The following is a 25,161-nucleotide window of genomic DNA, read 5'->3' on the forward strand; positions in this document are numbered from 1 at the left end:
TCCGCTGTCTGTGTTTGCGTCTCTCACAACTTCTTCATCCAGGGTCTGTCTTCTAGAATGACTTGGAATTTCAGGCAACATCATTTTGTCAGGCTAGCACTGCCCATGCGATGTCCTAATTGATCTTGGCACGCTTGGCTGAATACACATCCACGCAACACATTCGTTCTTCTCTCTCTCAACTATGCTGTCGACATCATCACGATCTGCATCCGGGTGTTGGTTCGAGTCGGATGATTACAAATGTCCCTTATGTGGCAGTGCATCATGGCTCTGATGAACACTGCTTATGGCGGTGGAGTTCTGGCTTACTGGACTGACCTCAGTTCGGATCGTGCGTCGGAGATAGCAGCTCAGCCTGCCATCTATCTATTGCTTCAGAAAGGTATTCTGTTGCCTAGATATGATGTGTATAGCCCATTACGATGTTTATGTCTGTGTTTACTGGTAGGGTTCCTTATTATGGAGTATATATACAGATCATGAAAGAAGCAACGCATTATGGGCGGCTCAGTATATTTGATCTGCATCGAAGTACAAAGCTGCCATGAGGATCTTCTGTGATGTTCTTACGGTGGTGTGCACATTCAGTTTAATTCGAAATGTTCTAGGTATGACATGTACCTAATCCTGGTGGTGAGAATCATCCTTACATTACTAGGCCATTCGGTTCGAAACTCAGCCACAGAATATGCAGCCCGACTCGAGCAGGTCGTGATTCACCCCCAATCTCGGACTACCTCGGTCAAGGGCCAACAGGACATCACTATAGGTGTTCCTGGACATGGTGGCCCGGTGCGGCTGCAGTTGGAGCCGAATCGGGACATTCTTGCCCCGGATACTTACGTCGAGTATCTGAATGGCACAGAACCCCAGTCACTCAATGGAGACAGGGAAAGAGTGTTTCGGGGTGACGTCCTGGTGAATTCGTCCAGCAATGCATGGCATCCGGCAGGACGAGCACGCATATATCTCATCCAGGATGGGACAAGCCCGCTGTTCGAGGGAGCCTTCACGCTGTTCGATCAACAATACCACATCAACCTAGTTACGCAGTCAAATTCCTCCTATCCGCACATGGAAATCAGCACATCAGGAGATGCTATAAGCACACTGTCTCAGAACACAGTATTCTCCCGCCAATCCACCCAAGACAACACATGCTCCCGGCCTCGGAGAGTCGCTCTGATTGGACTCGCCACAGATTGTTCCTACCGCGCCGCATTCTCATCCACAGATGAGCTCCACCGAGGACTAATCAGCATGGTGAACACCGCATCAGAGGTCTACGAGAGGACATGGAACATCTCGCTCGTCATCCGCAACATCACCATCAGCGACGAGTCATGTCCCGACACACCCCAGCGAGATACCCCATGGAATGTCGGCTGCTCCAGTGGGAATCTGGACTGGCGACTTCAGCAATTTGCCTCATGGCGACGCTGGCATTATGACCCCAATGCCTACTGGACTCTGATGACCAACTGTCCCACCGGGAACGTGGTGGGTGTGTCCATCGTGGGAGGGCTCTGCACGACTTACTCCGGGGCAAATGTAGTGGCGCGGACTTCCAATCAATGGCAGGTTTTTGCGTACGTCTCCTTCCTCAAATATTCCGTTCGCGTGATACTGAATTTTACGTCTAGCCACGAATCCGGCCATATGTTCGGCGCGACCCATGACTGCGACTCCCAAACCTGCTCCACTTCGAATGGGGATTGCTGCCCCCTGTCTTCGAGCTCTTGCGACGCCGACGGACAATATATCATGAACCCATCTTCCACCTCCTATCAGACGTCCTTTTCGCCCTGCACTGTCGGACAAGTCTGCTCCTTACTCCGCTCTGGCAGAGTAGAGGATGACTGTCTTGTGCACAGTAATGATACAGGACCTACGATCAGCGGGCCTAGTACCCCTGCTGGTGAGTGCGGTAATGGCATTGTCGAAGACGGCGAGGAGTGCGATTGCGGTGAGACCTGCGCGGACAATTCCAATTCCTGCTGCGTTAACTGCCGGTTGGTGAGTGGCTCGCAATGCGATGGAGGCAGCGGACGTTGTCAAGGTGGACGCTGCGAAGGTAGTGAGGATCGCCGTCCGTTAGGGGAATATGAACCGCTTGTTATTGGACTGGCTGCTGGTATAGGAGGGGGATTGCTTCTTGGGATAGTCATTGCTATTGTGTGGCGCTGTTGTTGTCGGAGGAGAAGAGTGGATAAACAGGATGAACCTCCTCTCTCTAGAGAAGTAAATAATCATATATACCGATAGTTACACAGCTATGTGTATGGAACAAAATAAGTAGACTCAGTAGTGATACTAAGTTTCCTACTTCGAACAAATAATCGCCACAATCACCATTTCCGATCCATGAAAATGAAAGCCCCACCGTCCCAGGCTTATCTATCAGAACAGCATTTCCTTACTTCAGCCTAGAAAATTAACGTTCAGACCGAAGAATCACCGTTCCCCGAGTGGGTCAACTACTGGTAGACTAGCCCTGCATAAATAAGCCTGCAGCTCCGCCGTCAGCAACTTGCATCCACCAATAACCCACATCATGTCTCGACACGAACCACCCCCAATGGATCTTACGGCTCCTGCATCATCAAACACTGTGACATTACGGCCGATGCCTCAACTAGAACATCTCTGGACTCCTGAAGATGATTGGACGGGGGTCAGCGATCGAGCCCACCGTCGTCGGTTACAGAACCGGTTGAATCAACGGGCTTATCGTATGTCTTCCTCCAACTCAAGTGTTGATTATCAATCTGATCATCTCAACCAGGGCAGAAACATAAAGCCACTACGGGGGATTCCTCCTCCTCATCCACCACTCAAACCCAAACCCTAATCACCCATCCCTCCAGCACAATCCACCACCCCACATCATCACCATCTCCATCCCCATCAAACAAAGCTGCTGCTGCTGCTGCTGCTGCAGCAGAAGAAGAAGATAATCACCACTGCCCCCTCGCCCCCACCAACATCAACATCCCCCACCTCCGCAAAACCCTCACCACCCTCGCCATCCAAAGCTACCTAACCAACAGCCCCCGTCTCGAACACCTGCTCAGTCTCTCGCGGCTCAACGTCCACCGAGCCATCAACGACAACATCCGCTTACTGGGCATGACACCCGCGCACCTGCAACCCGACGACGCCCTCTCAATCTTCAACACTCCATCCCCTTTTCCATCCCTCGACATCTCCACCCTCCCAGAAAGTCTCCGCCCCACGCCCCTCCAACGCCTCATCCCGCACCACCCCTGGCTAGACTTCTTCCCGTTCCCCGAGATGCGGGACAGACTGATTGTAGCGGCAGCGACGGGCTACCTGGATGAGGACGAGCTGTGTCGGGATCTCATGGCGTTTTGGGATACCCGCAACTCCGGGGCGACGTTGGTGGTGTGGGGCGTGCCGTGGGATCCGTGCAATTGGGAGGTCACCGAGGCGTTTTTGAGGAAGTGGAGGTGGGTGGTGGTGGGGTTGGGGGGGTTGAGGAGGAGTACGGATTATTGGAGGGGGAGGAGGGGGGAGGGGAAGTTGGTGTTTTAATAGCATAGCATGCTGGTTTGATGTGATGGATGAGTTGGTAGACTAGTCTTGTCTGGTATGTGGATTGGAACAAGAGTAGATGTTGGTTCATAGATTAAGGGGAGTTATGTGTGTTATGTGGAATAGAATTATAGTATACTGTTGTGGAAGTAGAAGGTATATACCTTGGAGATATATGACACATTATTAACTCCCTCCACATACCAATCACCAGTCACCACATTCCATACCTACATACCACTAGCCAACTTAACTACAGATAAGTTTAAAGTTATGGTTCACCAAATTCCAACAACTGTCATAAAACCAATCTCACACATACCATACTATATACAAATACCAGCATAAATTTCAAATTAATATATATTAAACCAATTACATAAATCCTACAAATTATCCAAACCATAGTAAAACCTCATCCATTCATTCTTGCTATACTACCCAAACCCACACCTCACCACGCCACCAAACCAAACCAAACAAGGTTAGATTACTCATTCCCGTCCACCAACCCACTAAATCCTAATCACTTAAACTACCTACTCTATCTAACCTACCACTCTAATCCACTTCAACAATCACTTCCCTTCTTCACACCCACTTCCAAAGAAAAGAAAATCAAAGACATGCCCACCCCCCTCCCCCACCGTCCCAAATCCCGCCCTACGGCATCATGCCTCCCGTGCCGAACCCGAAAAGTCAAAGTAAATCCAATCCCCTTCCCCTTTCCCATTACACCCAATCTAAGAAGAGTGACAGTGCAACCGCCTCCAACCATGCGAAACCTGCAGTGCGCGAAACATCGCACACGAATGTAAATATGCCGTGCCGGATGAGGACAGGCAGGCGATTGCGCAAGCGGAGATGATAGCTGAGTTGAGGGCGGAGGTGAATCGGCTACGGCAGCAGATTAGCGATTATGAATATGATCATGATCATATTCATAATCATGAGGAATCAATTATGGGTGAGGTTAATGTGTTGGAGGATGGGGGTTTACTGATAGAGAGATTGGAAAATGGGGAGGAGAGGTTGGGAGAAGAGGATGATGATGATGAGTTGGAGAGGGTGTATCGGATTTTGAGGGATGGGGAGTGGGAGAGGGTGAGGGAGGTGGTGGGGAGGATTAGGGGGGATACTAGTACTACTACTCCTACTTCTACTATTTCTGTGTGATTATTATGTTATGTTTCTTGGGGGATTATAGGATATGGTTTGTATGTATGTAGATGGTAGTAGTTATTCGTGGTTCTCGTGATTATTGATTAGTGGGTGGTATAGCTTAAATCAACTGGGAAGATCCAACACTGATAGAAGAAAGGAAAAAGGAAGACACCTCAAAATTAACAAGTTGTATGGCCAATGCGCTCTGGCGGTTAAACCCCACAGGAAGAGGAGAATCGGAAGAAGAGAATCGAAAGAAATGAACAGCCTTGCTCCCAGAGCTTTTATATACACCTCGCCAAAGCAAACCCTGTTAGAACAGTTACCCAAACCCAAATAATCACCTCATTAACTCCATCCAGATCGCCCACGTCTGCCATCAGCTCACGAATACATCATCTCATCGCCGGGATGGGAAAGGGCGCCCTCGACCTTGGCTCCGAGAACACTGCTCAGGCAGTCCATCAGTTCGAAGTCTTCCACCACCGCGCCAAAGCCGTAGCAGCGCACTTTGGTGTTCAGCGTCTCGATGATCACTTTGACGTCGTCCTTGGTCAGGCTGCGGTAGAGCTCATGGTTCTTCAAACACTGCAGCGCCATGATAGGTGTGATCTGTCCGTCCGTCACGAGCTGCCGACTGAGGTTGAGAAGGGTCGACAGGTTGGCGTGAGGGAGGTCATAGGTCTTGTGCGGATAAGTCTGCTCATTCGAGGTGGTGGCGATGTAACTGGGCGGCGGGCAGGTCGCCATCAAGGCATGACCCGAGAATGGCATGTCCTCGTCATCGGCTTCCGTGATCGATCGGCGGCAGAGATAGTCGGTATGTTCGCGACACGGCGATTCCAATCTAGACAGCAGTCAGTCATACAATCCTCAGTTGGACGAGGTGTGGCAGGCGTACGTCAAGATAAAGTCAATCTGCAGCTGGGGGTGCTCCTCAAAGATGCCCGATGGGTGCCTCGGTGCCCGGCTCACCGGCGCGATCTGGTCGAGCGTCGCTAGGGCGTCACACGGGGCGGCCTGATACGGCCCCTGCGGTGGGGACATCTCGCTCGACGACACATCAATCTGCTCGATCCCCGTGGTGATCGGACTCAAGCTTGCGGAGACGGTGGTCGGTGGTGTGGTGTACATGTTGTTCGTCGAGGGATTGGAAGGAGCAACGCCGGTGGGCTGCGATCCCGTGCTACTGCTGGCAAATGGGCTGGACTGATAGCCGATCGTGGGTCGTTCAGCCTTGCGCCGCTCGAGCTCGGGTTCGTAGTTGATGCCATGGGCCGTGAGGATGTCTTTCAGAATGGCGTTCTCGTCCGATAGCGACTGCACCATATCTCGGTGTTGAACCACAGTCAAGTTGGCCGCCGAAATCTCCTGTGTGTATGCCTCTCGCAACCGCGACACCTCCGTTTCCAACGCCCGTATGTATTGTTCCTTGCGCTCGCGGTGAGTTCTAAACAGTCGTTGGCATCTGTTCCTAGATCAAGTTCAGAGACGGGAGAGCCACGTACCTCTGAGCCTGGCGATTCAATTCCTGTCGTCTGGTAAGGGCGGGTTTGCTGTCGGGTTTGGGACCACGTCGTTTGGCCGGTTGACCATCTAGAAGGGAGTCGGTTACAACGAGTGCGGACAAGAGAGAACACATGGTAGTACAAACCTCGAGTAACCTTCTTCTGTGTGCCGCTGAAGAACTTGAAAAAGTCGGCCCCGATTGTCGAGGGTCTGGAATTGGGTTGGCCTGCATGCAGTGTCAGAGCGGGCAATTGACGGGATCCTCTCCGCAGCAAAGCGATGCAAGACACAACAAGCAACAGAATCTTACGAAATGAGGAAAGACATGTAGGTACAGCACATCACGTCATACAACATGCAGGCAGTGCAGATGACAGAATCAAGAAACGGCAGGTTACGAGCGAGCGGTGCCGACTGCAGCCTTTCCCTCATCCGGGGTGCTCTGTGCATCCAACACACATGTTCCCCAGAAGAAAAAAATGAAATGACAAACGGGCGCCAATCGTATCACCACAGGCATACAAGCAATGCGAGGTCTCCAGGGCAAAGGAAGCCGGGAACTTACTTGGCATAGCCTCTGGTGTCATGGTTTGACGATTGCCCGCACTCAAGTCCACAGATATCGGACCACCATTTATGGAAGTCATGATGGGTGTGATGAGGAAGAAAGAGGGTGATTGGGAGAAATGCGACCGGCGCGATCAGAAGATGGCCGACGGAGGACACCGACAAAGCGGAGGACGGAGGCGGGAAGAATGAGGGGAAGCGAAGAGAGCGAGAAAGAGAGAAAGGATTCGATGGGACTAGACGGTGGTGGAGGAGGAACCGACTGCAGATTAAATGAAAGCGAGATTCATTCAATCAGTCAATCAATCTGGACCGTTGTCAGCCTTAAAATGGACTTTGATTTGGTAGTCAAGTGGATTCCTCTGTTTTTTTCCAGTCCAAGCGCCTTTTACCGTTGGGGAACAAGATATACGCACCGGCAGGGTCGGACGTTTTCCCCGAAAGTGCGCGGCCGATGGAGACCTGAGTTTGGGGGGGGGTGGAGGGGAGGAGCCACCACACGAGCTCTGGACCAGGGGAAAAGGAGAGATCTGAATGGAGCAGATGGGAAATAGGCTGGCGGGGGTGGAAAAACGGCCAGGCAATAATATCGATTAATTGATTAATTGAAGGTTTGCCCGGTTGCCCGTTTACCGTCCGTGGGTTGAAGGTGGATAAATGTATAAGTTGAGTTTGGTTTCTTGGTAGTAGTAGTAACCTCTCTGTTGGAGTAGGTAAGTAAGGTAAGGTAGGAGAGAGGAGAAAGTGGATGCGCGGTGGGTGTGGTGGGCGGGAGTTGACGGATAGATTGGATGGAAGTATGGGGTGTGTCAGAAAAGGGCGAGTTTCAGTTGAGACTTGGAGCTGCAGATTGAAAGGGGGAGGAGAGATGGAGGAGGAAGGGAAAGAGTAGATAGATGATAGTATGAGGGTGAGTGGAGAGAGTGTGAGAGGGAGAGGGAGAGGGAGAAAGTGAGAGAGAGAAGAGGAAGAAAGAGGAGGAAGAGGAGAAAGAGAAAGAGACAGAATAATACTCTTGTGGCAAGTCAGTGAAAGAGAGAGTGTGTGTGAAAAGAGTGAAAAGAGTGAGTGAGTGAGTGAGTGAGTGAGTTAGAGAGAGTGGACACCCACTACTGTCCTGGATAGTCAACTAGTTTCGGTTTGGATGAATGGAGAGCGACGATAGTAGTAAAGAGTATCGACTTATTCGGGATCCGAAGTTAAGTTTGGTCATCCGTAGGCGAGCCGGCGTTATATCGACGGGGAGACCCTGTCAAGCCTTCTAGCGATCCCGAGTATTATTGGCTCGTTGCCTGCATCTCCCTTCCCTTTTTCTTCACGGACCCAGCAGAGACACCCAGCGGTCGGCGCAATGGCCAGGCACACGGCGTTAGTTAGTTAATTACAGTCTAGTAGTAGTAGTAGCAGCATCAACTTAGTAGTTAGTGGTTGGTGCCTGCCATGCACCCGGGGCGTCCACTAGTAGTCACAATAGATCCAGGCACAGATTTTAATTGGAATTGTACAGGAAGGAAGGGAATGGATTGGTCCGTGACAGAACTGATCGTGAATTTGCAGAATAAAAAATAAAGAGATAAAAATAAAAACTAAAATGAATAGATGAATAAATGTGATAACCAAGAAGAAAATCAAATATCGACCATGATTATGAATTGTTGAAAAATAAAAAAAATTACAGCATACAGCATACAGAGATCAAAAGGAATTAAACTTCACAATCAAAAGGGGAATGGTCGAAAGAATAGAATAATAATGATAATGATTATTATTATGCCCCCAAAAGGCTCATCCAAAAAGAGAGAGGGAGACAGAAAGTAGTGCAGAGGGGGAAAATAAAAAAAAAAAAGAGGTCAGTTCATAAGAGACAGAGAGAGAGAGAGAGAGAGACAGCAAAGAGAGTGTACCTTACAGTCTACACATTCCCCGGCCCGTTTCAGACTAGTGCAGGTTCTCTTCCCCCTCTCCCTCCCTCCTCTTCTCTCTCCTCTCTTTCTTCCTCTCTTTTCTGGCTGTCCCGATCTCGCCTCGGCTTTAGTATTTAGTATTAGTAGTACTACGGTTAATGTAGTACTCGATGGGCTACACAACCAGCTTAACCTTACTATACTCTCTCTCCCTCTCTCTCCCTCCCTCCCTCAATTACACTAAAATATAACATGAGTGAGAAGCTAGATGATAACCGATCATTCAATTATTCGTCTTCCTGTCAAAGAACTCAGGATGAGAAGAAAGCATCTGCCCGTGTGGAGTGAAGCAACAACTTAACTAACCGGGTGTGATCGGCCAGGCATCCAGTCACTCGGCGGTTATTGGCTATTGGTTTTTTCTTTTTTATCCTCCTCTGAATCGTCGTCGCCCCTCACGTCTGCCTGTCTCTGCTGGCCTCTTTGCCCCCCCCCCCTCCGAGTAGTTGTGAATTGGGATCCTCGCTGCATCGTCAATAATCAATCGTGCTACTACTTCCGTACTCATCATCCTCCTCCTCCTCCTCCTCCTCATCGTCACTAAATCCGCGGCAATGGTTCGTCTCTCTGCTATCCGGATCCATCGGGTGCCACTATGAGTGTTTTTATTTTTTCTTTTTTTTGATCATTCTGATTTTTATTATTATTATTATTATTTCCTCCTTTTATACATTCTTCTTCCATTCTACCTCAGTCCTAGCCTCATGCACTCAGAAAATCAGAGAGACGCAAGTCAGGAAATGGAGTGATGAAAAAAGGAGTTGGAAAGAAAAGTAAAAAAGTGCTCACGAATCTGATATATGGCGCATCTCTTTGGTCCGGCGGTTCGATCGATCGTCCCCCCGGCTGTCGTACCAGAAACCATTCTTACCTGTCGCCTGTCGCCCGGTAGTAGTGGTCCGTCAGCCTCCGTAGACTACTTCCACCTCCCCCCCAAAAAGTCCTGCCCTTCTTCCCACCTTTGCCATCCCTCAATTGACATCTCAGAATAGAGGCAGGCGCCGTGTGTAACATTCTTGACTTAATTTCGCTGCGACCCGAACAGATGGGTTTGGGAAAACAGGTTCTCCTCGGTTGATCTACCGTCGAGCCTGTCCCTTTTTGCTTTTTTTGTCTCTTCTTTTCTTTTCTTTTTTCTTTGCTCTCCCTCCACCTTCTGACCATCCACAGGATTCCCGTAGATACTGCATGATTTCTTTGAGCGGGTATTGATCCTGCTCTGGGCTTAACTTTCTTCGTTTGCAAACCCACAATCGTTTTTTGGGGGGCCTGTCTGGTTCACCAGTCCGTGTTCAACGGGCCCCATCAGCCCCACTGCCCACACAGAAGCCTCGGACTAGTCGCCTGGTCCAGGATAGCGCTATACGTTTATTATTCATTAGTGGCAGGCACAGGAAAATCTACTGTCCCCAACGCTCCGGCTGGGCTGCGTCATTAGGAATAAGCATGCGCGAGCTGCCGGGTTGCGAGGTGGTCAAGTGGACACTATCTCGGTGCGGTACCTACATCCGGAGCTTAGTGGATGATTGGATGTATGCACCTTCCTGCTCCTGCCGCCGTGGTTATTCCACTGTAAGGGGGGGAGGGAGAGGAGGAGATGCCACTCGATCCCATCGTGATCGTGCCAGTCGGTCGACGTTTCGTCGCTCTTTGCCCGGACAGGTAAGCCAGGTTGCGCGTTCGTTGATCAAATTGTCGGGGTTGCTTCATTGTACCTCATAACTACCGCCTTATTCCCGCATAAGACCTACAGATGGGATAGTGCACACACACACGCGCGCGCCCTGCAAATCGAGGTGATGTAACTGACCGGGATCGCCCCTTTCCGGGGTCTCTTTGCTTTTTCTGTCCCTCTTTGTCTGCTGCGGGTTTCGTGAACATTGATTTCCTGGTCCCCGAGGGGTTCTCCCACAATGCAAGCCCATACGTAGTGCACAGAGCACTCCCCAGCCAACACCAAGGGTACTCCGTACTACCCATTGGGTAGTGCACGGTCATTTCTTTGAAGGCTGGAAGACACTCCCGGCCATTGGATAAACACGTTCGAATTAGAGTCAAAATGCCAGGTGGGTAGCGATGATGGTGGCTCGAAGCCTCGAACACCTTGGTTTGGTAAAGATAGATAGCTCGTCAATGGTATAGACTCTAATCGCCATTATTATCACATCACCCAAGATGTGGTCCTGGCACCCTTGAGCTTGGCCACTATTCAATTGTCCACGATTATTGTCCCAATCCATCAATGATAAGCCGAGGCTAGGCGCACGACGACGATCACCGAACAGGATCACAAACCAAGATACTTGTAGTTAGCTTACCAACAGACCACGGGCCCAATTGAAATTAAAGACCGAATCATCGCCGACGAAGCTCCCCGAGAAGCCGGGTCAGATCGAGATTAGGGAGGATCTCAAGGGAGGACGAGGTTGAGCAGAGACCCGTCTGAGCTCAGTGAAGAGGAGAAGTTGTTTGGACGGCGCGGAAACTATCGAGCGGATCGGCAGCCTAAGGCCGCCAGTCCACCCAATCGGCATCGCGCCTCAGGCCGCCATGACTCGTGATCTTCGATGCTTCCGCCTATCATGTGCTTTTCCCCCTCCGCACTTTTTCCCCTCTTGCCTTTACTGTCTATTGTTCTCTCTTTCAACTCCATCCTTCATCTAGTAGTAGTCTAGGCTACTATAGTTCCTCTCTGCTCTCAGGGCAAAGGGCACTTTGTCCCGCCTAAACTGAAACGTCTGTACCGATAGTCGAGTGCCCCACCATGTCGGTCCAGGCTCTTTATCAACCTCCCCTCCAATGCCATGCAACAATCCGAAGTGCTCGTCCACATCTCCGCCCCCAGCACCGTGGCCGATGATGCCGGCTACCGCGCTCAGGTCGAAGCAATCCTCGCTTTTCAACCTTTCTCTCGTCAGCTCATAACCTTGCCATCTGATGACAGCGAAGCCATTCCCGCTGTAACGGAAGCCGGCCCCTCCTATACCCAGGAAGAACCCAATGCCAGCTCTTCCACACTCAAGCCTCCAGACCCTGGAGCAGCCTCACCAGTCCAGCGACAAAGTCATCATGACAAGGACTCGCTCGGAACCCCCTTGAGTGTCATCCCCGATTCTCAGCCTGAGCGAATCCCCCCGGAGCCAGTCGACTTACAGGAGATTGCTCTTCCCCAACCAAATCCAACGCCCCGTCGCAAATCGACCGATACGAATGGCCTACCTCCTACGAAGCGAAGTCGACTGGATTCCCTTCCACCAGTCAACGGTACAACATCCCCAGACGAGCATCTCAACAACCTCAACCCACCAAACAACGACACCACCACCAAAGAAGCCGCCCCGAAAACACCAAAAGACATCACCCTACACCTCCCTCTAGAAATCAAGCCCAACCCACCTCCCATATCAACAAACCCCTTCACAACCCACATCACCCCGACTCTAAAAATGCTCTCCACCCGCCTCAACCCCTCCCGCACATACACTCCCCTCCAACAAACCCGACCCCTCGACAACCTCGAAAGAGGACACTGGTACCTCCGCCTCAATCTCACCGATACCCTAAACCCAAAGCCAAACTCCAGCACCACCTGGGACATGCCACTCTTCACGCGCTTCTGGACCTTCCTAACGGATTTCATCGCCAAAGAAGGCCGCGCCGGCTGGGGTGTCTGGTGCATTCTGGAGGATGATGGCTCAGAGAAACCTGCACTGTCGCCTCAGAATGGACCCGAGGATCGTGGTGAAACAACGAGACCAGTAATCCTGAAGGTCTACGCATGGGGCGAGATAGCCTCTCATATATACCTGCTCTTATTCCTGGCGAGTGAGCGTCGCGTTCGCAGGATGGGACTGCAGTGGCGTGATAGTGCAGATGATGTCGTCATTCAGATGCCGTAGGATGATGAGTGGATGCTATCCCCTAATATCTTCTTGGGGGTGCTTTTCGTAGTTTATATTATATATGATAATACTCGTGGAGCATCAGCGATGCGCTATATATGTACATACTCTTTCAAAAATACATAAATACTGCTATAACTGCCAGGGCTGTATCTGGACCAGTCATTTTGTATAGTACTACTTACAGGTCTACACTGAGAGTTCTTCTACTATAGAACTAGTAGAGCAATAGTTACTACTTGTGCAAATGTGAATGATATCCCACTCGCTATATCAGTCCACTGCACCGAGAAAGATATAGAATGCGTATAACTGGCCATATGTCATTGAGCTTATGGTACGAAAATATCGAGCTGATAAATAAGATAGATACTATGGTACAATCCGAGGGACGCCAAGACCAGAAAATGAAACGAGGGAAACGAACGAGAGAAAATAGCATGCAGCATGCAGCCTTGGGTTTCAGCATCCCGAAAATAATTCAGTAGCAGTCAGAGCCATTTCGTGGCCTCATGAGGGCACAAGAGAACACGCCATATTCTGTATAAAGAAGAAAACAGGCACAATCTCAGCCGAGCTCATGTTTCACAGTAGGATAGACGAGAAGTGTCGAGAAGAACGAAAGAGTTGAAAATTGATAGGAGACAATTTCGGCTCATGTACGAAAAGATAAAGAAGTATGACAGACACGGATCAATGCACGGCATATGCGGTGAGACATCAAGTATGTAACTGGCTTTGTGAAAATGCAGGAACGACAGACCAGTGAACGCCATTTGCACGGAGGAAATTTCTGTTATAGATGTCTAATAGTTCAGCTCCCCGCTGCCAGAGCCACCGACCGCATCGAGATCCTCGTAGCTCTTGAGGCTGCGACCTTGTACAGCTTCGCGCGGACCCATGCCTTGCTGACCGGCACCGGCGTCAACGAAGCCGCTGGCTCCCACCAAGGCGGCGGCAGGGTGTCCAGGGGGAATGTATGGCGGTCCAGAACTGGCCGGCAGGCGACCACCAGATCCATACATGCTGGACATGCCACGAACGGGGCTCAGGCGGCCGCTTCCAGTGCCTGGAGCGCCATGCCGATTGCCACGTCTGTCATAAGGACCTGATCGGTTATTATAACGCCCGCCGCCACGGCGCATGACGCCTGGTTGATGCAAACCTGGGCCGTCTGCAGACACCAATCCATTACCACTCCACGAGGGGTTATTGACGCCCATGAATCCGGGTACTCCCGACCCTGGCACATTCTGGAAGCTTGGGGGGACATTTCCGCTGCCTGCAAGGTAAGGCGGCATTGACGCTAGGCTGAAACCACGTGGTGTACCTGTCTGGCCCTGACCAGAGTTGAGAGGGAAATGCCCGTTACTATTAGCGTCGGACCGCGAAGGAGCAATCCGAGCAGGGTCGAGAACGTAGGCATTGACCAGAGCGAGCTGTATCATCATTATGAGTATTCGTCCGCACGGAACACGTTAAAGAAGTATCACTTACATCACTGCGAATGTTCTCAAACCATTCGGTATGACGCTTTTCGACATGCTTACGCCAGAAATGCTCCGCCTTGAACAGCTTGGTGCATTCAGGGACTTTGCAGCGGTACTTGGACTCATCCTCCTGCTTCATATATTTTGCGAGCTCCTCCTCCAAGGCGTCTTCAACGGGTTTGCCACCCAGCTTCCCGATATCGACATTCTCTGGCTCAAGGATCTGCAAGAGTTTGTCCTCGAAGGTCTTGACCCAGTTGAATGCACGCTGAAGCTGTTGTTCGGTCTTAGAACTGAAACGCTGTGGCCGCTTCTCCTCCGGCACAGGCGGCTGCTCCTCGCCCTCTTCACTGGGTTCCTTCTTTTTGACAGGGAACGGCTGTCCAAGAGCGCTAGCCCGGGCCACAGCCTTCGACTGTGTAGTGAGACCGGCCCGGGGCCGACGCAGATGTCCACCAGGGCATTTTCGAGCAAGCTCATGCACAGAGTCACTCTCAAAGACACAGAAGAAACAGAAATTGTAGACCCTGCGAAGGTATTCAACCATCAGATCCAACTTCTTCTTCTTGGCCAAGAGCTCCTCATCATCGAGTTCGTCATCTTCCCATCCTTCCTGTTCTTCGCCCTCTTCTGCCTCACCTTCATCAATATCATCGGCATCGTAGTCGGGCTTCCTCTTTTTGACACTGACAGGCCCCGTGACAGGCGGCTGAAGCCAGCCTTTGCCACGCAATTCCTCGACTCGCTCTTCGATTTTGGAGAACCCGTCAGCACTTGCTCCCATCTCATCATCGAGCTTCGACACCAGTCTCCTTGCCAGCTCCAGGTCTCGTGAAATCCGCTCTGGCGACGAAAAGAGATCCCACAAGGCCTTCTTACGGGGTTGCGAAGGTGGGACATGAACACCCACGTGGCAGACAAAGTCACCATGAACAGGATCATGGATCGTTTTGTCGTTGATTGCTTCAAGCGCCTTCTCGGCAGCAGTCTGTGTCCCCGATCCATTGGCTGCGTGATCATGTTCCATTTCCTCGCCCTCTTCCTCCCTTCCATCCCCCCTCTCGACGACCTCGACGTCAGGCGCAGGATGGAGCATGATCCAACCCATCCGATGGTACTTCTTCGACGGATTGGGGTCGCTGAGACTAAGCCACTTGAATCCACCATCTTCCTCACCCAGATGCTCCTTACAGAACTCTTCAATCTTCTCGCGACTCACATTGGGCGCTAGAGTCTTGATCAAGAGAGCAGACTGAGACAGAGCTTCGTCACGCAAGTCACCGCCTCTTGCTGGGAGCAAATCCAGAACACCCAGTGTTTCACCAACTGCGGTGGTTTCACCCTCTTCCTTCTCAATCACACCCCCTGCACCGTCACTTTCACTCTTGTAAATACCTTCAAGCGTGAACTCATCAAAGAGACCACTCTCAAGGTCTCTCTCCCATTGTTGATAGGCACCCATGCGGAAATCCATCAGCTGACGACGAAGAGGATCCCTGACCTCAGGAACATAGCGCTCTCTGAACCACTCCTCGTTCCGATGATGCTGCACAAAAGCACGGGCCATCTTCGCTTGAAGATTCACCTTGTATGAATCATAAGCGGCCTGGATTTGTGCTCTCTCTCTTTCCCGATCTTCACGAGCCTCCCGCTCCCCTTTGACGCGATCAGAGGGACGCCGACCACCGTGCTTGGCGCGTTCCTTTTCTTCTTTGATCGACTGCTCCGCGCGCCACCATTCGGCAAACCAGTTGAACCCCACTTGAAACTCCAGGGTTAAAGGGTTCGGAAGCGGATTGGTGGGAATAGGGCGCTTAACAGAATCTTGTCCTGGGACATAGCGGTCGATATTGGCAACGGTCGGCGAAGGCGCACGGCGACGGTCTTCACGGTCACGCCCGGCATGCTCCCGAGAGGCAGCATAATAGTCGTCTCGCGATGCACGGCGATCCGAAGGTTCGTAGCGGTCAATCATAACGGGTGAGCGAGAACGACCGCGTGCTCGGCGTCGATCTTGAGATACTGCGTGCGTACCAGTGGTTAGATTGAAGGGCCATGACCAGTGCGAAAGCATCCGGATGGTAGTCTAGGGACTAGAAACTTACCAGGTGACCTGCGACGGTATGAGTCCACTGGGACCCTAGAAGCATAGGGATCGCCAGCTTCCCGGCTTCTGCCGGGGGACCCGTAACTCTCGTATGAGTCCATGGAGACGAGGTTATGAAGAATCGCGTAGACCGGAGCTCTTGTAGGTCGTAACGGAGAGGATCGGAGCCGGCTACCAGACAATGGCCGAGGGTCGCGCCCAGGACGGTAAAGACAGAAGGCGTAAGCTAAGATCCGAAATGATCAACATTAGAGCAAGTCCTTCACGTGTGCAAAAGTGCCGGGTAGGTTGGACGTTGACGAAGCAGGGTTAGGGGGCGAGTTGGGCAAGAAGAAGATGCAAATGAAGCTGGTTGCCGGAGGCCGGCCATGGAAGAGATAGACAAGGCATGATTCTGGATAACGATGACAAGGGCGAACCCGGAAACTGAGAAGATGAAACGCAAGTGCGCTCGCGAGAGCCAAGAGAAGACGAGAGAGAAGAGAGGGCACAAGGTAGACAGTAGAGAGTAGTTGGTCAATCAGCACGGAGTGTGGTGCGAGCCAATAATGGCGCGACGATAAAAGGAGGGAGTCCAAGATGAGGTTTTGAGTAAAGAGAAAGAGACGGGATGAAGCACAAGTGAGGCGCGGATCCAAGTGAATTGGATGGATGACAGGGACAGGTTTGGATTGAGATAATTGAGCAGGGGCAAGGGGACGATGAGAGACAAAGGCGCTGCAATGGAATTGACTGAACACAATAGAGAGAGAAGAGAGAATGAGAGAGAGGATTGAATGGCAAGGCAGGCGACCTACAAGAGAAGCCTTAAGAGGAGAGAATTGGAGATCCAACGAGATGCGAAGATGATGGACGGAGTACTAAGTCCAATCCGAGCTTGAGCAGATCAGACGATATAGACGAAAATCGCAACAGACCGGGACTAATCACCGGGCAAGGCGGGATGATATATAAAAGGATGGTTTTGTGTGGGGGGGAATTAGAGGGAGAGGAGAGAGAGAGGAGAAGAAGAAAGGGAAGGAGGAGAGAAGGCGAGAGAGGGAAGGGAAAGCAGCGAAGGAGAGAGACAGGATTGGGAAGTGAGGCTGGAGCGCCGGAGAAGGGAGTCCCGCCTAGTCCCAACCGGGCATAGCGCCCCCGGGTTGCCTTCTGGTCGCCGCTTCATCAAATCAATAACATGGAGATACAACTAATCAAACGGTGTGTATGCCTCCTCTCTCATCCCCCCTAAACAGGCTTATAGCAGGCAATTGAAAGTAATTCTTCTCACTCACCTGGCATCTCGTTTTCCTAAAGTTTCAGGGTAATCAGATTCTTTCGCAATCTGATGCTGATGAAACCACGCCAACAACGGGTGGCAAACAGAGACGAGGGAAGCTCTCAGCTCAGTCGCAGCTATAAAATAAACCACCAAACTGGGAGAAATTCAAAGATGGAACCCAGCATGGATCTAGGAGAGCAGGATTGAGAAGAGGAGCAATACGAAACCTGCCTTACGATGAATACAGCGCACATATGTCAGCACCATCTAACTCGGAATTCACTATACCAATTTCACTCCCCTCTTACTTCATCCGAGGCAAAGTGAAGACTCGCGGCCTGCTAACTCTATTCTACTCAAAGCACTCACACTGTAGGGACCTGCTCTCAGGTCAGGCCACGAAAACAAGGCAAGCACGACTAGTAACGAGTTCGCCAAGTATGTCTTGATATTTGTACACGACTAGTAGGGGAATCATCCGTTGAAGATCAGGGTAATATATCAAACGAGGCATCAAAGGGGGCAACAGAGAAGGGCAGGAGGGAAACAAGCATCGGCTGTGGCAGCCCAAGACCACCACAGCCTCGCATGTCAGACCACACTCGTCGATGCACATTCAGGAAGAGTGGCATCGCAGGGGGCCTCGCAGCCGCACCGAAGACGGAAAGATCCCAAGTCACATTCATGCACTACCCCAATGGCACAAACAGTCAATCGGGCCGTTCCATGAAATGCACGGAATGAAGACCGTCGTCGAATTCTCCAGTCGGGAACGTTCCATATCCAAACAAATTCCCAGAAAGGCGACTGTCGGACAGTGCCCAGTGTCTCGACTTTGCTGGGCAAATCCGCGGCACGGAACCAAGACATGCGTGCACCATCCACCGCCAAGGGATATAGACTCTGTCGCCGCGCCACCCAACCTCGGGGTTTAATTTTACCAGCGATGGGCTTCAATCTAATACCAACCAAGGCCCGAAGCACGACGCAAAAGAACGGATCCGGATCAAAGCGGCGGTCTCAGGCACAGGGGAAGAAGGAACACAGTACACCAAAGTTGCCAATGACATTGAGTTGCTTGTCGACAGGGGGCCTGACGACAAAACATATAAGAAGGCTGCCGCCAGCTGTGAAAACCACGACCTTCGGGTATTAGAGACCGGGTCATGCAGCATCGACAGTGGGACGAACGTAACAATTCATGAGTTTGAGAATCGTGCACCATCCCGAGAAATGAAAAAGAAAATAACAAAACATAATCATCTCATACATGCAATCCTAACAGGCTGAACATCGTTAGATGAAAGGAAATAGGAAAATAGTAATAATACTTCGTGCCAGCATAACAATATAAACAGACATAAAAGTTTCAAACGGATGAAACGAGGCGTTTCCGACGAAACCAGAGGGAGGTGGGAATAACGTCAATAAGTACGAGAGAAGATGGGGCAGTTGCGCGTCGCTCGCTGCGGGGAGTAAAGTCAAGACGGGGGTAAAAGAAATTCCAGACATCCATCCATCATAAAGGGCTATTGTGGGTAAGCAGGATTTTCGCAAGACGGTCCTGCAGTCAGGTACCGCTCAACCATCCTCGTCGGACAGCTCAGCAGATTCATTCTCGCTTTCGTCCGCACTAGTGCTCGGTTTCGCACTGGTTTTCGTCTTTTTAGACGAGTTGATGGTGTCATCGTTGACATCACTTGATTTTCGTTTCTGGGCAGAAGGCGGGTTATCGCCGGGAGGTTTCACCGCATTATCATCAGCGGCTTCAAGCCCAGAGGTTGTAGATCCGGATGCTTGCTTCTTTTCCATAGCAGCCACTTCGTCAGCCGTCAAGAATCGCCCGCCGGGACCACGAGGGCGGCGCATGGCATGGTTGTGACGCGATTCGTGCAGATATGGCTTACGGCCCTTGGACGTGAGCCGCAATTGCTCCTCCAATTTTTGGCGCGCCACTCGTCGTTTCAGGATGCGATGAAACTGCTTCGCGTTCACGTATAGCGGTGATTCCTCAGCGGCGCCAGCGACCATATCCGGCGAAGGTTGGCTCTGCTGGACAGGCGGCTGAGGTGGTGGCGGCATAGATGGGGGCACCGAAGGCCGGCCGGCATGGTTGATAAGTGGTTGGGCATTCTGAACATGTGGGCTACTGACATGGCTCATGCGACGTTGCTGCATCTGGGCGTTCTGGGACATCTGTACCTGGGATCCCATCGATGGCATCTGGCCGGGAATCTGGGGTGGAGAACGAGGATTGCGGTCACTCTTGACCTGCACCCCGGCCATGCGCGGAGATCCGCGGGGACCAGGAGCCATCTGGCCAGCCATCGAATCTTGATGTAAAGGATAGAATTGGCCCGATGCTGCAGCGGTGGCCATTGCAGCCGCTTGCGTAGGGGAGATACCATACGTTTGTGGCATCGCCGTGGTGACTCCATACGACTGAGGGAAGTTCATTTGCTGATGTACAGAGCCCGGGGCATTTTGAGCAGGCTGATAATGAGATTGTGAGGGAACAATTGGGGACGCTTGATGTGTAGCGTGAGCTTGTTGCATGTGCGCTTGAGGGTTGGTGGGAGAAGTCATCGACCCCACGGTTGACCCAGCATTTTGAGGTGCCGTCTGATACGGGGCAGTGATGTGGGAAGAGGCGTGGGGATGCTGGCCATGAGGCTGTTGATACTGCGGCGGGTATTCCATCATGGAGCTGCGACGGGGTTTACCGTCAGGCTTCCAATTAGAGTCGTGATTGGAGTACACTGGCTGTCAGGAACCAGGAGTCTAGGACCAATAATACGGCCAAAGATGGGCCAATCCCAAGGGATTTCACTCGTCTGAGATCGAAGTGGCGAAAATAAGGAAGAATGATAGGTTGTCAACAACACAGTTGCACTTGACAATATCACCGTCGTGCACAAAGGAATGGCGGTTGTTTACTGATTCGACGAGTGAACTGCGAAAGTCTGCAGGCTCTGGTTCATAGTGTCAGCATGGAGCGCAGCGCCAAACGGTCACTGGATTGCGGGTGGGGGTTGGATGGGAACAGAGGAAGGGCGCTTACACCGGGGGCGCGTACCTCTGTTTTTGTTTTGCCAATACACCCACTCATCAACTTCTGGCGTCAAGAAAATTCGCCCAAAGGTGAACGCTTGTTTGCCGAAATGCTTCAGCCCGCTTTTTCCGGAGGTTCTGCGTCTTTTTGTGGAAATCTTACGTTCGCCTCCAAGTGTAACGTGGTTGGGCTTCGATGCAGGGAACCAGGATGTCCTCGACAAGATGTCGCACTTGATGCGTTGTCAGACAAAGCGCGATCTTCTTGATAATGGCGCTCAAGTCTATCACAGACACAAAGACTACGCAGTATAAGGAGACGACAACTGGCAGGCTACCTGGGTAATGCTGCTCAGTTCCTAAATTCGTCAGGCTGCTTGGCCACGTTCGTATGAGGCGGTGCTAGAGCAACCTGGTGAATTAGTTCGCCTGGGCCCGGGAGTTTGGAATTATCCTGGTCCGCGGTCTCCCGAACTATAATGCCACTCGACGCTGTCGTCAGGGTACGCCTGAGAGGGGCTCGCACGGCTCAGTGGACTACAAAAGACTATTAGCATCTATCTTTCCCACCATCCCGAAACTTTCGGCTCCTGATTTGTGCGCTGTCACGATTGGAGGAGAGAGGGGGGGGATAGGAACTGTCAATTCGATGGTGGTGGGGGGGTGAGGTAGGAGGGGGGAAACATCGTGGCAGTTTAGTCTTTTCAGGGCTGAAGGATGTATGCGTTGGCAAGTGGAATCATGATGCAGCCGGCAACATACCTTGTTCAAAAGCGACGCACTCGCGACCCCAAACAAGGGTAGGCGGAGTTTTGCGCGCGCGCGCGCAAAAACGGCACTTGAAAACAGGGAATCAAACAGCCGTGACGGAGGAGCTATTCTGCAGTCTCCGACCGTAGAAAATCGGATGCGCGCCTATTGACAGGTCATGGTGTTAGATAGCTGTCAGAGAAGGGCAAAGGCAAGGATTGACGCGTGGTGATTGGGCCATCATGGGGCGGGGAGTCGGGGTTGCAACTGAAACGCGACAAGAAAACATAACAATGCATAAGCCATAGCAGAAGCTCACAGGGACCGGGGATGATAGGAGGAGTCGCAGAGGGTCTTGCGTGCAGTACTTAGAGTACATGCGACACTAAATCTAATGGTTTGATTTGCTTTTGAAGGTGGGTAACGCCAGCCATAACTTTGAGGGGGGGGAAGGAGTAGGAGGGTGGGCAGTAGGGAATCACAGCGCTGTCGCGGTTTGCGGGCCGCGGCCAGAGAGGGAGCCAAGAACAACAACAGGCGGGCTTGCCTCGTGGTTTGAAAAGGTTAATTACCTTTATCAAGGGTTATTCTCCGCAGGTGGCAGAAAAGCCTCCAATGCAGAGCAACACAGGAAAGCGACTCGTTGTAATGATTTGACGAGGGCTTTCAGTCACGAGGGAAGGAACCTGTGATGATTCGCGGGGCGATGGCAACGCGACGAAGCTCTGCCAACGAGAGAAAGGCGGACAGGCAAAAGGGAAGGTCCGTTTCTTTCACCGCACGGTAGGCTGCCGCTGATGTCAGTCCGGCCCGGGTTGATCCGCGACCGAAGCGGCAAAACAAAATGGGAAATGATAAAAAAAAGAAAAACAGATGACGGAGGGGTATATGGGTGTATGGAAAAACAGAAATGATGTATGCATGTAAATAAAACACAAGACTAGAGCGAGTAGAATAAAGGAAAATCAAAAGATAAAATCAAAAAGTGGAGTGGTTCGGAGAACAAAGCAAAGAACTCAAAAAGAATAATAAGAAAGACCAAAAATAGACTAGAATCAGTGGAGAGGGCTGTAGCTTATGGTCATAGCTACACGATGTTTGGACAGCAGAAAGCAGATGCACCACCAGACAAACAATGGAAGAACAGACAACAACATGGAGCGGGGGTGGGAAAGAAGAGAGTGAGTGAGTGAGAACCTCCAATGAATTGTGAAGATCCGGCCTCGGTACAACAAAGAATACAAATGATTGGGCGCGCGTCAAATTAAAGTATGCAATCACAAAATAGGAAAAAATAACAAAGTTGAGCAAGGGGCAGCAGCAGCAGCAGTAGGTAGTAGATAGTATAATATGGCTAAAAACGTACCTTAGATGATGATTCGACCACAACCGTGGTAATGACAGAAAGGGAGGATGGAAAATGATCAATCACGAGAGTGAAGCGGATGGGGTGGGAAGGAAGGGAAAGGCGGGCAGTGATTGGGTTGGACAAGAGCAGACGGGTTAATCTGAAGCCAGCCCAAGCAAGCAGCGAGTAGGAAAAAAACAAATTGGGAGGAAACCAATGGGCTCTGCGCAGCCAGGACAGTCCGACGTTGTTGACTGGAGGGCACGCAAGGACTGGAGAGGTTGGATGACCAACGAGAGGGAGCAGAGAGAGAAAGCCGCAGCGAGAAGAAGGGGCGAGCGATGGGGCATTTGTACCGGACGCGCTCAGAGGGTAGCTGAGTGGCTCGGCAGCTCGTTAGCGGACAAGGCGGCGAGGATTCAGACCAACAAAGGCCACGACCATACTGTCCGGTATCGACCCCAGGGTTCGCTCCACTTAGCGTCTGCGTTCCTTGCCCGTTTGGGTATGGTGTGTATTGCACTCCCGTCTTGTATGGTCATTGTATCATCCGTCTTGTATGGTATCTTTCCACACCTTTTTTTTTTTTGAGTACCAGCCTTTTTTTTCAAGATGAGATGATGATGGGATGGGATGGTGGATGGCCGGAAAACTTTGGGGTCGAGGACACACCACACAACTCTCTTACTTACTAGTTCTTCTCTCTCTCTGTCTCTCCGTGCCGCCGGGCCCAGCTTGCTCAATCTCGGTTCTTCACTCTCTATCACAAAACCAACCTCCACCATTCCTTTCCCCCCCCAATCCCCTCCCCCTTCCCTCTTTCTTTCTCTCTCTCTTTCTCCAATTTCCCAACCCGTTTGGAGGAAATTGACAATGGGATGAGTAAGAGTATCACACCTCACCCTCAATTCTCACCCATGTCCACAAGATTACATCTAAACCCCGAAAATCAAAAAGAAATATAATAAAAAATATTATCATTTCTTATCTAAGATAACCACCCATTATAACAACTTACATACTATGCAAAGCATCCGGCCATCCCGAATTCGTGATGTTCATCATGTGCAACCCAAATCTGGCGAATCGCCCTCGGGAATAAAACCTGTATGACCCAAGGTCAGCTCGACCAGCCACCCCCCATTGGTCCAGCTGGGCTTTCTTTGGTTTTGTTTTGCGAATCATGCTTTTACATTAACCAGAGGGATTATGTGACTGGCTTCGATTTGCAATCGCTGTCTTTCATCATTTCTTCTATTCTTACTTTTTTTCCCTACTTGCGTTGTTGTTCCCCCGCCCCACCCTGGACGGGAAAGCAGTAAGACAGGCTGTTCTTCTGACGCAGATTTTTGTGCTCGGCCTTACGGAGTAGAAAACGAAAGAATAAGGTGAAACGGCTCAATGCGCAACAAACGCAGATGCCACCTTGAGACGTGAAGCATAAAAAAAGGAAAAACAGGGAACGGGCTGAATGAAGTGGACAGGTAGGATTGGAAGAAATAATAATATAAAATATAATAAAATAAATAATAAAAAAAGTTTAAGATGGAATTTGAAATTAAAAGAAAAAGAAAAGAAAAGGAAGGAAGACAAGCGCCGTGCTATCACACTGACAGACACTTTACTAATGCACAATGCAGTTTCTTGCCATGGGATCACATTGTTGTTTCTACGCAGGAAGCGCGGCTCGATTCTTGCTTTTCTTACGTACGCGTTGAATACCCCCAAACGTCAGCGGAGTCAATCGAAGCCACGGCCAGCCTCGGTTATATGACCAATCTAGGTAAGACTCCCTGGGAATCTCCATTTCCCTTGTGGCAGGTAGATAGCGGGCAAATATCAGCCGGTACGAAATGAGCGACATTGATGTCTTAGGCTCAGCACAGTAATTGTTGATGCTTCTTCGCATAACTTGCAGATGGAGTAGTCTAAAGTCTGCTAAAATTGCAGAAGAAGATTAGCCACCTATAATTCATTTCCCGAAATTGCGACCAGTGTGGACTATATATACTTTTAGCAGGACTAATTAAAGCATCAATTACTGATGTAGTGGGATGACTCGATATATATATATTTATAATCGTATCTGACATCCATCACTACTTATCACCATTGAGTTGAGCACATCTCTGGCTACTGATTATCATTGACTCTCTGCTGTCTACTACAAATGTTTAAACTAACTCAAAAGTTGTAAGTTGTTGAAGCGACACTATTACAACTTTTCGTAGTGTTTCTGAGGTCAAGTGCTACTGTAGTCAGTATATTCAGTTGTTGCCGGCTGAGGTCAAGTGACTTACGGAGACCTCTCATCAAGTATTAGCGTTATTAGATTTACACAGTGAAAATGGTATATTACCCAGATGTACGAGTAGCCTACCGCAGATTGAATACTGCGGACTGGGCCGCCTGTTTTCTTTTTTCGGTTTGTAGTGAATTGGTATCCATGCCCCATTATATTTAATGTGAATTTGAGGGACCAAGCCATTG

At 50.7% G+C, this 25,161-nt stretch overlaps 10 protein-coding genes across 10 annotated transcripts; 5 read left to right on the forward strand and 5 right to left on the reverse strand.

The window, feature by feature from the left end:
• Positions 1-52: 52 nt before the first annotated feature.
• admA (ADAM family of metalloprotease ADM-A) lies at positions 53-2,268 on the forward strand (the record flags this gene model as incomplete). Its single annotated transcript, XM_025705013.1, has 3 exons — positions 53-611; positions 662-1,592; positions 1,647-2,268. Exons 1-3 carry the CDS (start codon positions 548-550, stop codon positions 2,266-2,268), a joined length of 1,617 nt encoding a protein of 538 aa, XP_025561020.1. The 5' UTR covers positions 53-547.
• Positions 2,269-2,629: 361 nt separating this feature from the next.
• On the forward strand, positions 2,630-3,616 carry BO88DRAFT_391563 (bZIP transcription factor; the record flags this gene model as incomplete). Its single annotated transcript, XM_025705014.1, has 2 exons — positions 2,630-2,739; positions 2,871-3,616. The coding sequence occupies 2 exons, from the start codon at positions 2,630-2,632 to the stop codon at positions 3,556-3,558; spliced, it is 798 nt and encodes a 265-aa protein (XP_025561021.1). The 3' UTR covers positions 3,559-3,616.
• Positions 3,617-4,146: 530 nt separating this feature from the next.
• BO88DRAFT_406127 (Zn(II)2Cys6 transcription factor domain-containing protein) lies at positions 4,147-4,940 on the forward strand. The gene is made up of 2 exons (XM_025707076.1): positions 4,147-4,262; positions 4,318-4,940. The coding sequence occupies exons 1-2, from the start codon at positions 4,185-4,187 to the stop codon at positions 4,732-4,734; spliced, it is 495 nt and encodes a 164-aa protein (XP_025561022.1). The 5' UTR covers positions 4,147-4,184; the 3' UTR covers positions 4,735-4,940.
• On the reverse strand, positions 4,793-6,985 carry flbB. Its single transcript, XM_025707077.1, has 5 exons — positions 6,797-6,985; positions 6,377-6,457; positions 6,231-6,318; positions 5,624-6,172; positions 4,793-5,569 (listed from the first exon to the last, which is right to left on the reverse strand). The coding sequence occupies exons 1-5, from the start codon at positions 6,876-6,878 to the stop codon at positions 5,107-5,109; spliced, it is 1,263 nt and encodes a 420-aa protein (XP_025561023.1). The 5' UTR covers positions 6,879-6,985; the 3' UTR covers positions 4,793-5,106.
• A 4,403-nt stretch (positions 6,986-11,388) lies between these two features.
• Positions 11,389-12,798, forward strand: BO88DRAFT_406131 (uncharacterized protein). Its single transcript, XM_025707078.1, has one exon. The coding sequence runs from the start codon at positions 11,567-11,569 to the stop codon at positions 12,659-12,661; it is 1,095 nt and encodes a 364-aa protein (XP_025561024.1). The 5' UTR covers positions 11,389-11,566; the 3' UTR covers positions 12,662-12,798.
• Positions 12,799-13,301: 503 nt separating this feature from the next.
• Positions 13,302-16,715, reverse strand: BO88DRAFT_78294 (putative arsenite resistance protein Ars2). The gene is made up of 3 exons (XM_025713128.1): positions 16,260-16,715; positions 14,162-16,176; positions 13,302-14,103 (listed from the first exon to the last, which is right to left on the reverse strand). The coding sequence occupies exons 1-3, from the start codon at positions 16,360-16,362 to the stop codon at positions 13,471-13,473; spliced, it is 2,751 nt and encodes a 916-aa protein (XP_025561025.1). The 5' UTR covers positions 16,363-16,715; the 3' UTR covers positions 13,302-13,470.
• Positions 16,716-19,103: 2,388 nt separating this feature from the next.
• On the reverse strand, positions 19,104-20,225 carry hapB (transcription activator HAP2; the record flags this gene model as incomplete). The annotated part of the gene is made up of 1 exon (XM_025704120.1): positions 19,104-20,225. One exon carries the CDS (start codon positions 20,223-20,225, stop codon positions 19,104-19,106), a length of 1,122 nt encoding a protein of 373 aa, XP_025561026.1.
• Positions 20,226-20,348: 123 nt separating this feature from the next.
• On the reverse strand, positions 20,349-21,564 carry BO88DRAFT_455257 (uncharacterized protein; the record flags this gene model as incomplete). The annotated part of the gene is made up of 4 exons (XM_025710858.1): positions 20,349-20,494; positions 20,599-20,806; positions 21,336-21,488; positions 21,547-21,564. The coding sequence occupies 4 exons, from the start codon at positions 21,562-21,564 to the stop codon at positions 20,349-20,351; spliced, it is 525 nt and encodes a 174-aa protein (XP_025561027.1).
• Positions 21,565-23,221: 1,657 nt separating this feature from the next.
• On the forward strand, positions 23,222-23,667 carry BO88DRAFT_78408 (uncharacterized protein). The gene has a single exon (XM_025713129.1). It carries the CDS (start codon positions 23,305-23,307, stop codon positions 23,551-23,553), a length of 249 nt encoding a protein of 82 aa, XP_025561028.1. The 5' UTR covers positions 23,222-23,304; the 3' UTR covers positions 23,554-23,667.
• On the reverse strand, positions 23,416-24,155 carry BO88DRAFT_406134 (uncharacterized protein). The gene has a single exon (XM_025707079.1). The coding sequence runs from the start codon at positions 23,854-23,856 to the stop codon at positions 23,686-23,688; it is 171 nt and encodes a 56-aa protein (XP_025561029.1). The 5' UTR covers positions 23,857-24,155; the 3' UTR covers positions 23,416-23,685.
• Between the last annotated feature and the right edge of the window lie 1,006 nt (positions 24,156-25,161).

The sequence above is a fragment of the Aspergillus vadensis genome (assembly GCF_003184925.1).
Source record: "Aspergillus vadensis CBS 113365 unplaced genomic scaffold BO88scaffold_17, whole genome shotgun sequence".
In the NCBI taxonomy this organism is placed as follows: domain Eukaryota; kingdom Fungi; phylum Ascomycota; class Eurotiomycetes; order Eurotiales; family Aspergillaceae; genus Aspergillus; species Aspergillus vadensis.

Bases quoted from the DNA above. Each gene is read 5' to 3' on its own strand.
- BO88DRAFT_406134 (XM_025707079.1), bottom strand. From the start codon at position 23,856: ATGATTCGCAAAACAAAACCAAAGAAAGCCCAGCTGGACCAATGGGGG.
- BO88DRAFT_406127 (XM_025707076.1), top strand. From the start codon at position 4,185: ATGCCCACCCCCCTCCCCCACCGTCCCAAATCCCGCCCTACGGCATCA. The intron at 4,263-4,317 runs GTAAATCCAATC...GAAGAGTGACAG, and splicing joins GCCGAACCCGAAAAGTCAAA to TGCAACCGCCTCCAACCATG.
- BO88DRAFT_78294 (XM_025713128.1), bottom strand. From the start codon at position 16,362: ATGGACTCATACGAGAGTTACGGGTCCCCCGGCAGAAGCCGGGAAGCT. The intron at 16,177-16,259 runs GTAAGTTTCTAG...GTACGCACGCAG, and splicing joins ATACCGTCGCAGGTCACCTG to TATCTCAAGATCGACGCCGA. The intron at 14,104-14,161 runs GTAAGTGATACT...ATGATGATACAG, and splicing joins TTGAGAACATTCGCAGTGAT to CTCGCTCTGGTCAATGCCTA.
- BO88DRAFT_406131 (XM_025707078.1), top strand. From the start codon at position 11,567: ATGCAACAATCCGAAGTGCTCGTCCACATCTCCGCCCCCAGCACCGTG.
- flbB (XM_025707077.1), bottom strand. From the start codon at position 6,878: ATGACTTCCATAAATGGTGGTCCGATATCTGTGGACTTGAGTGCGGGC. The intron at 6,319-6,376 runs GTTTGTACTACC...ACTCCCTTCTAG, and splicing joins ACAGAAGAAGGTTACTCGAG to ATGGTCAACCGGCCAAACGA. The intron at 5,570-5,623 runs GTACGCCTGCCA...ACTGCTGTCTAG, and splicing joins CAGATTGACTTTATCTTGAC to ATTGGAATCGCCGTGTCGCG.
- BO88DRAFT_78408 (XM_025713129.1), top strand. From the start codon at position 23,305: ATGGTGGATGGCCGGAAAACTTTGGGGTCGAGGACACACCACACAACT.